Source organism: Dendrobium catenatum, unplaced genomic scaffold, assembly GCF_001605985.2.
Source record: "Dendrobium catenatum unplaced genomic scaffold, ASM160598v2 fragScaff_scaffold_896, whole genome shotgun sequence".
NCBI classification, from domain to species: Eukaryota; Viridiplantae; Streptophyta; class Magnoliopsida; order Asparagales; family Orchidaceae; genus Dendrobium; species Dendrobium catenatum.
Genome location: NW_021319358.1, coordinates 377,118 through 386,679, shown reverse-complemented (window position 1 = coordinate 386,679; position 9,562 = coordinate 377,118). Strand labels below are relative to the sequence as shown.

General features: G+C 35.6%; 1 protein-coding gene across 1 annotated transcript; it reads left to right on the top strand.

The window, feature by feature from the left end:
- The first annotated feature begins 6,432 nt into the window (after positions 1 to 6,432).
- LOC110102874 (cytochrome P450 71A1-like) lies at positions 6,433 to 8,098 on the top strand. The gene is made up of 2 exons (XM_020831365.1): positions 6,433 to 7,335; positions 7,484 to 8,098. The coding sequence occupies exons 1-2, from the start codon at positions 6,433 to 6,435 to the stop codon at positions 8,096 to 8,098; spliced, it is 1,518 nt and encodes a 505-aa protein (XP_020687024.1).
- The last annotated feature ends 1,464 nt before the right edge of the window (positions 8,099 to 9,562 follow it).

Below are 9,562 nucleotides of genomic sequence, written 5' to 3'. Positions count from 1 at the left end.
TAGATTTGACTTATGTTAAGAAAGGTTGAGGCAGACCTAAAAAGACATAGTTAGAAAATATTAGGAATGACCTTTCTTTATTAGATTTAAATGATAATTTGACCTTTAATATGACACAATGGAGAAAAAGGATTCATATAGCCGACCCCACGTAGTGGGATAAAGGCTTGATGTTGTTGTTGTGTGATGGTATGCAATAACACTGTCGTCACTAGGTCCCAAGTCCTAGATGAGAAAGGTGGAGGGTTGGGTTAGGTACTTGATAGCCAGTGTAAAACTTGTCGAATAATCATGACATGAATCCTTAAAAATTTGTAATTGAGAAGGATTTGTATGAGCCATCAGGAGCTGATGTGGAGATAGGAGGAATTTTGAAGAAAATGATTAACATTGAGAAGAGTAATGAAATTACTGGATTGCACAGTGAAGTTATTTCTGCCTTGTCTAAACTACAAACATCAAATGTTCTTACATGAATGAACAATTGGAGATGTCTGATGATGGTGTAGCAGTAAAATTTAACTTTGAGAAGTGTAATAAGAATTCTCAAATTCTTCAGAATTCACTTGTGATTAAAATCCTGGGAAAAAGTCCAGCATTCCCAATTTGCAGCATGGAATTGAGAAGACAATGGAACAAATTTGGCCGCGTAAATTTGATAACACTTGGTACGGGATGGATTCTATGCTCTTTTAAAAATCCTAATACAATGGAAGAAGTTTTAAATGGTGGCCCATGGTATGTTGGAAGGAACATTATGGGAATGGATAAATGGTCTCCTTCATTTGATTCTAAATCATTCAAGGGAATTACAGCACCTGTATAGATTTGGTTCCCATGTTTACCTCTTTTTTGTTGGGATGAGGAGAATATTGCAAGGATAGCTTCCTTTGTTGATAAACCACTATTTATTGATGGAAACTCTTTTAGATGGGGGAAAAGAGAGTATGCTCGAGTTTGTGTAAAAATAAATTTGGAAAACAAGCTACCAAATGGTGTTTGGGTCGATGGAACATCAGGTAGATTTTTTCAAAAGGTGGAGTATGAGAAGATTGATATCTTATGCTACCACTGTGGCAAAGTAGGTCATGATACAGTGGCTTTCCTGGATGATAGGACAATTCCAAAGGAAATGCAACCTATGAAGCAGGTACTAAAGATGGAAATCATGTCCAAATGCCAATACAGGCAAAGGCTTTTGATGTGGGGAAATCAGAGTATGGCCCATGGATTCAAGTCAAATTCAAGAATAATAGATTCATGAATGGAAGATTCAATGGGGGAAGCAAATTTGTGAAAAGCAATCATGGATTTCCTCACAAAGAATATAAAATAAAAAATATAGAAGAAGATGCAACAGAAGCAATCAGCAATACAGATGTGGAAATCATGACTGAAATAACAGCTCCTGAGGTCATTACTGCTGAAGAAAGGGGTGCAAATGTTGCTGAGCTTACTGCTGAAGAAAAGGGTACAAATTTTGCTGAGATTAATGAAAACATTATGGCAAACAAGTTCAGTGTTCTAGCCGAGGAAATTGAAGAAGGTGAAGTGGAGGTGTAGATGCATAAAGAGATTATGGATAATAGTAAAATCGCAGCAGGTTTGGCATTTTTTAAATAGAAAAATAGCTCTAGAGGCTTCTCAACTCAAGCTAGAGCTGGTTGAAAATGAAAATAGAAAGAAAATAGGAGAAGGAAGAGGAAGTAAAAAAGGCGGGGATATATCCCCTTTGGTTACATAAATGGATTCCATTATGTTTTGGAATTATAGGGGGGCTAGGAAAAAGGATGCCTCCTTGTACCTTAAAGAGGTAGTTAGAGATCATGAGGTTTTCTTTATTGGCTTGACCGAAACAAAACTATCAAGTATGTATAGAAGAGAAGTAAATAACATTATTTTGATTGGCTGGGATTTTTTCCATCACATAGCTCAGGGAAAATCTGGAGGAATTTTGGTGTTGTGGAAGAAGATTGTGGCCTCATTCAATGTGATTGAACATTCTTCTCAAATGGTATTTGGTTCACTCAGCACCACTTCTTTTGGTAAATGGAATATTGCAACAATTTATGGGAGCAAGCATTTTCATGAAAGAAGCTTATTATGGGGAGAGCTTGAAAAATTAATGGTAAGTAGAATTCCTTCCATAGTGTGGGGAGATTTCAATTGTATTTTAAACAAGGAAGATAAAAAAGGAGGAAAAATGTTCTTGTTTTCTAAAGGACCTAGAGATTTGAAAACTTTCATGATTAACAATGACTTACATGATGTTGGAATAGTTGGACCAAGATTTACTTAGTGTAATAACAAGGATGGGGCTACTAGAATTTTTGAGAGGCTGGATAGGTGCTTGCTGAATTCGACTTTATTACAACTGGTTCCATTAGCAAAAGTTAGACACCTTGCAAAGATTGCTTCTAATCATAGCCCGATTGTTTTCAGATTGGAAGAGAGGCAACATAACAGGGTAAAAAATATAAAATTTGAAGATACTTGGAGGTCTTACCCAGCTGCCTGGAACATAGTGGTGAAATCTTGGGGAAAAATAGATTTTGGCAGTAATGCTAATATCTTACATAGAAAGCTGAGAAGAACGTTAAAAGCACTCTTCTTTTGGAACAAGAATAAATTCAAAGATCTGCTTTTGCTTAAGGAATAATTAAAAAAAAAAAAAGAAATTATGGAATTACAATTGAAGGAGGCCTCGGATGCAGGAAATAATGTAGACAATTTGTTACTTCTTCGAAGTAAAGTGCATGAGCTAAACATCACTCTAAGAAGATTGTTAACTTGGTGGAACCAAAGGGCTAAGGTGAGATGGGTTGAAGAAGGAGACACTAATTCAAGGTTATTTCACAATTATGCCTCGGCTAGAAGAAATGAGAATATTGTGAGACAAATCAAAGATGATAACAATAATGTGCTAGAAGAGTTTGAACAAATTGAAGAAGTTTTGTTAAAATTCTTCAATAATAAATGGAAGGCTAAAAAGTGCAATATGGATGAATGGCCGATGTTACCAGAGAACTAAAAGCTAAAATTTAGATACCTAAAATTTCTCATGGCAGATTTCAGTGAAGAAGAGTTTCAAAGTGCAGTCTTTCAACAAGGAAATAATAAGTCACCGGGCAATGATGGTGTGATCGACTTCTTCCTTCTTCAAGTTCTATTGGAATATTGTTAATAATGTCACTTGGTTAGCTGTCAAGGAGTTCTTTAAAATAGGAGTGATGCATAAGGAATGGAAAGACACTCTAATTGTGCTAATTCCAAAGATGTAGAACCCTATCTTTCCATCTAATTATAGACCAATAAGTCTATGTCAGACAACATACAAAATAGTTGCAACCATGATGGTTAATAGAATCAAATTCTGCATTTCTAACATCATTTCAGAAGAACAAACAGCATTTATCCCAGGTAGGAGTATGTCGGAACACTGTTTACTAGCTCAAGAGATATTCAATAAATTCAGAATATCTAAAAATAAGAATGCAATGATGGCAATCAAGCTAGATATGGAGCAAGCTTATGACAGTTTGGGTTGGCCAACACTTCAAAACATTCTTATGTGTTATGGATTTCCTTCCAACTTCTCGGATTTGATCATAGAATGTGTAACCAATGCAAGGTTTTCTATTATATTGAATGGGAGAAACACAAAATGGATAAATGCTGAATGTGGATTTCATTAGGGATGTCCACTATCACGTTACTTGTTCATTATGTGTTCTCAGCTCCTATCAAGTGCAATTAGACAAAGAGGAAGCGATTTGGGTGTTCAAATATCCTCTGGAAGTGAGAAGTTTACACATCTTGTTTATGCCAATGACGTTCTATTGTTTTCTCAAGCAAAACTTCATCAAGCAGAAATTATGAAGAATCTAATTGAGGATTTTGTGGCTGGCAGGTCTTCGGCTAAATCTCCATAAATCCCAAATTATTATTGGCAAATTTGTTAAACGTGCTGTTAAATATAAAATTGCTAAAAAAACTTGGGTATGTTGTTGTGAAGGAAACAAAATACTTGGGTATCAAAATTATGATGAGAAGGTTGGGTATGAATGTCTGTCAAGACTTGTTGAATCATGTCTTGGACAAGTTAAATACTTGGGGAAGCAAATCTCTATCCATGGGAGGAAGAACTATTTTGGTAAAATCAGTGCTACTAACATTGCCAAATTACTTGATGACTCATTCTATAGTTCGCAAAAAATTATTACTTGAGTTGGACAAATATAGCAGAAATTTTATTTGGCATAAACCGAATGGAAGAAGAGGTCTACACTATGTAGCATGGGATGAAATCTATAAACCAAAGAATGTAGGGGGTTTGGGAATTCATTCAGCAATCCGGAGGTCAGGACCCCTTAGAGCAAGACTGACATGGAATGTTATTAACAACCCAGATTCCTTATTACATAGGAATTTGATAAGGACATATGGCAACAACATATTTAATGAAGATTGCAAGAAAAATGCTTCTAATCCATGGTAGATTATCAAACATGGTGGAAAATACATTAAGCCAATTATCAAATGGAAAGTATGTAATGGAAGGAAGATTAACGTTATGAATGACATTTGGATACTTGACAAATGTTTGAATATGTGGCCGACATTTGCTAATTGTGGAGAATTGGAAGGCATAATGCTAAATCATTTTATAAAACTAGATGGTAGCTGGAATTAGGAGGAATTGAAACATTTCTTTCACCAGGAAATTATATGCTTAATTTTGCAGATAAATGTTGATTTCAGCGATGAGGAAGATAAGTTGTAACCTATGTTTCAGCATTCAGGAAAAAACAATTGCATCGTTGACATATTCAAAATGGATGGAATCAGTTATCAGGGAAGATGATTATAGCTTTTACGAATGGATTATGAAACTGAAACTTAATCCAAGAGTAGAGTTATTTTGGTGGAGGTTGAGCAAAAATGCAATTCCTACAAATTCTTTTCTCAAGTATAGGAAACTAACCAATGAAGAGCTATGTGCTAGAGGATGTGAGGAGGTTGAAAGCTATTCACATATTGTGGTTCATTCCAAATATCTTAAAGAGGTTATTTTCAAACTTAGAGATTGGGGCTTTTAAATTCCGATGTTTAGCTCATTGGAAGATTGTTTCAATGAATTAAGGTGCTTATCTTGGAAGCATATCAACATTTTTAAGATGTATTGCACTACAGTTTGGTTAGCGTGGAAAAGCAGGAATGATGTGAAACATGGAAAATCTCCTATTTCTTCATCCATGATTGCAGCAAATGTTCTATCAATAGCTATGGTTCAAACAATCCCAATTCTAGATAACTGGGGTGCTAATCTCCTAAGGGGGTCCGTTGACACTTAGCACCCTCGGCCACCTCTAGATTGGGTAAAAAATAATGTTGATGCTTCAATATTAAAATCAAATCAAGCTGGAATTGGAGGCATATTTAAAGATCATAAGGGAAGGCTGATCATTGCGTTCAGGAAGAGTACTATTCATTGGGATGTGGCTTAGTTAGAGTTGGAGGCAGTTACATCAATAAGGGAATACATACAAGGTTCGATGTTGTCGAGCAAAGGGGCTATCATTGAAAGTGATAATCTTAACATCATAAAATTTATTCAAGATTCAATGAATAAATCCAAATGGAAAGTGGTAAAATGGGTGGAAAAGGAGCTATTCTTTCTAAAAGACTTCAATATGATAATTTTTCATCATGTCAATAGAAATTGTAATAAAGTAGCAAATCATTGTGCTACTCTTGCATTACAGGATAGTTTTATTTTTGATAGCTTTTCCGTTGACAACATTCCTCCTTCATTGGTTAGATTGATTAAGGAGGAATGTGATCATCTTGGCAATTGTATCTAGTTTTTATTTGATTTAATGCAATATGCAGTTTATCAAAAAAAGAAAAAAAAATGAAGCCTAATGTTCGTTTGGGACAGCTTCCTTAATGCTTTTTAAATCAGTGTTTTAGTTAAAAAAAAATTTTGAATTAAATTTTTTTGTACTAAAAAAATATTTTAGACAGTAATTAGAAAGCCATAAGAAAGTGTCACAAACCAAACCTTAAGATAAGTTTGGGTGTTAGCGTTTTAGAACTCAATTTCCTGATAAAATAAAACTTTCTTTAGTTTGTTACTTTACTGTCAACTATATTTTCCCCGCATTGTTTGACCAATGCAAGCAGTAACGGTCGGATTTGGAAATTGAATTGATCTAATTAATCACATTTGTCAAATCGTACGGTTCCGTATAGCAGAAATTTGAATTGACATTGCACGTAGAAATTAAAAAAAATCATCAAGAAGCAAGCTCGTTCCATCTCCTATATAAATAACGAGGAGCTCTGGAGCTGGGCATTGCAAATACACACAAAAAGAACAAACAAACAAAAAAAAAAAGAGAAACCAAAGGAAGCTGCTCAGTTAAGATCATGAGTCCATCTCTGGTTCTAGTTGCTTTATTTTTGTTTGCCATCTCCTTCCTGCTAGCAGAAAGAGGAAGAAGGAGGGCCATCACAAACAAGATAGCCCTTCTACCTTCACTACCAGGGCTTCCCTTGATTGGTAATATCCATGAACTTGGCTCTCTACCACACCAATCACTCCGGGAGCTGTCGAAGAAGCATGGATCGCTCATGCTTCTTCATCTAGGCTCCATTCCAACTTTGGTAGTCTCATCTGCGAAGCTTGCTCAAGAGTTCATGAGAACTCACGACATCGTATTTGCTAGTCGACCCTCTTCCAAAGTATCCAAGCTTCTATCCTACAACAACATTGACATAGCCTTCTCACCATATGGTGATTGTTGGAGACAGCTGAGGAGAATTAGCGTAAATAATCTCCTTGGCCAGAAAATGGTGCAGTCCTTCAGCATTATTCGTAGTGAAGAGGTTGCTCAGTTGCTCGAAAGAATTGCAGATCAGGCTTCGAGTGATAATGGCGTTGTATGCATCACTGAGATGTTGAATTCACTAGTAAGCAACATTCTCTGCAGAGTTGTTTTAGGATCATCGATGAGCGATGAGAGAACAAGCCTTGTTTGTGAACTGGTGCAGAGGAACTCAACTTTCTTTTCTGTTGTGTTCTTTGAGGACCTTTTCCCAAAGTTAAGGTGGTTGGATGTGCTTTTAGGATTTGAAGCCAAACTTAGAACTCATTTCAACACATGGGATTCTCTTTTGGAGGAGTTTATTGAGAATCATCTAAATAGGTGCAAGGATGGGGCTGACAGCAATGGCACTAATACGGATTTCATTGATATTTTGCTTCAACTGCAGAGAGATTCGAACACGGACTTTGTCCTCACAAGGAACCATATCAAGGCCATACTAATGGTAACTATTTTACATAAATTACATTACTCTCTCTCTCTCTCTCTCTCTCTCTCTCTCTCTTTCTTCATATCTATATATCAATCACTGTACTATAAAAAATATCATAGTTTGCTTTATGATGACATTCTTCTTTAACCTGCATATGAAGGACATGTTTGCTGCGGGAACAGACACATCATTCATAACCCTTGATTGGACTATGGCTGAACTTATTCAAAATCCAGAAGTGATGAAGAAGGCACAAGATGAAGTGAGAGAAATAGCCAATGGTGATGAGATGATCATAGAGGAACGTTTAGGCCAACTAAAGTATTTGAATGCTGTCATAAAAGAAGTTCTTCGCCTCCATCCTCCTATTCCCTTACTGCTTCCCCGAGTTTCAACCGAAGCTTGTAAAATGCAAGGATATAACATTCCGAAAGAAACAAGAGTCCTCATCAATGCATGGGCTATAGGAAGAGATGGAGCTTATTGGGATTCTCCAGATGAGTTTAAACCAGAAAGATTTTTGGGCAGTACTATAGACTATAGAGGTAGGGATTTCCATTTCATACCATTTGGTGCAGGTCGAAGAATTTGCCCGGGGATGCCATTTGCAGTTGCAGTTGTTGAACTTACTCTGGCAAATCTATTGCTTCGCTTCAATTGGACTCTTCCTAGTGGCATTTCTAAAGAAGACATGAAAATGGAAGATAGTCCAGGATTAGTTTCTTTAAGAAAACAGAAACTTGAATTAGTGCCAACACTTGTCAAGATCAAATAAATGTACTCCATACGTCTATTACGAGATTTACAATGCATGAATTATCAACTTGGCTAAAATGGCATAGTTTATGTAATAAATATTTTGAAGTAAGCTGCTAACTTACTAGTTATTAAAAAATAAATGTTTATTTAAGAAAAACTAAGAAAATATATTGGAATGTGTAATAAGTATAAATTATTAATCCATTCCTTTTGTATGAGTAAAAGTCAATCATTGTACTATAGAAAATATATTGCAGTTTGTTTTGTGATGATGTTCTTCCTTAACCTGTATGTGTTGGATATGTTTGTTGTGGGAACATATATATCATTCATAGCCCTTGACTGGTGTATGGTTGAACTTATTCAAAATCCATAAGTGATGTAAAAGGCATAAGATGAAGCAAGAGAACTAGCCAATGGCCAATGGTATGAAATGATCACAGAGAAACATTTGTGCCAGCTAAATTATTTTAATGCTATCGTAAAAAAAAGTTCTTGACCTTCATCCACCTATTCCCTTACTAATTCACTGAGTGTTAACCAAAGCTTGTCAAATATTATGAAAGAAACCAAAGTAATTAGAATGCATGGCTGTTAAGTGTAAATTTTGTAGTATCTTACATGTTAATTTTTTTAAGAATTCACATAAGTTCCAAATTTAGTTTAGCGTCCTCGTGTCAGATATTTAAGCACCACAATGTCTTCTGGTCAAGCGCTGTAGCATTTAAATTAGGTGCCTATGTGCTTTTCAATATTACAGTTCTATCTATTTAAGCGTTGCAGTGCTACTTTCGTTCAATCAGTGCTTTGGTGTTAATCCATGTAGCATCGCAGTGCCAAATTAATCTTTATTACAATGATGATGCATTATACTCAATGCCATTATACGACACAACTTCTTTTATTATGTTAATTTATGAACCACCACAGTGCTACATCCAGCGTTGCAGAGTTAGGTCAAAATTATAATTAGTGTTAATGGCACCACAACGATGGTCTTGCTTGAGTACCAGTGTGCTCTCACATGTCAAATGTCGTAGCATTTCTCCTATCAAAAAGTAGGTATTTAGTTTTCCTATGCATGTGCCACAACACCATGCATCCTGCACCACTGCAGCATCTGTTAGTTTGACCAATTTGTCATTTAGTGTTTATTAGCATCGTGGCATCGCTCTCTTGGGTGTTGAAACACTTTTTTAGTTCTAAAAATTAGAATTATTCTTTGTTCATTATTTTTCACCACATTTGAATGGTTTCTATTTTGAGTTTTTGAGTATATTCCTTGTGTTTGGGAGTTAGAGAAGCAATGGCTCCCATGATGCTTGGAAATAAAAATAGAACCTCTTCATCTTATGATAAGAATTATTTTATATTTACTAATGTCGAAGAGCAATATGCTCACCTTTTTATGAACAAGAAGTTGAGTCCAGAGCGAGGTTTACTAAACACAAGAGGATTTATAATGCATGTGATTATGAAC

Bases quoted from the DNA above. Each gene is read 5' to 3' on its own strand.
- LOC110102874 (XM_020831365.1), top strand. From the start codon at position 6,433: ATGAGTCCATCTCTGGTTCTAGTTGCTTTATTTTTGTTTGCCATCTCC. The intron at 7,336-7,483 runs GTAACTATTTTA...CTGCATATGAAG, and splicing joins ATATCAAGGCCATACTAATG to GACATGTTTGCTGCGGGAAC.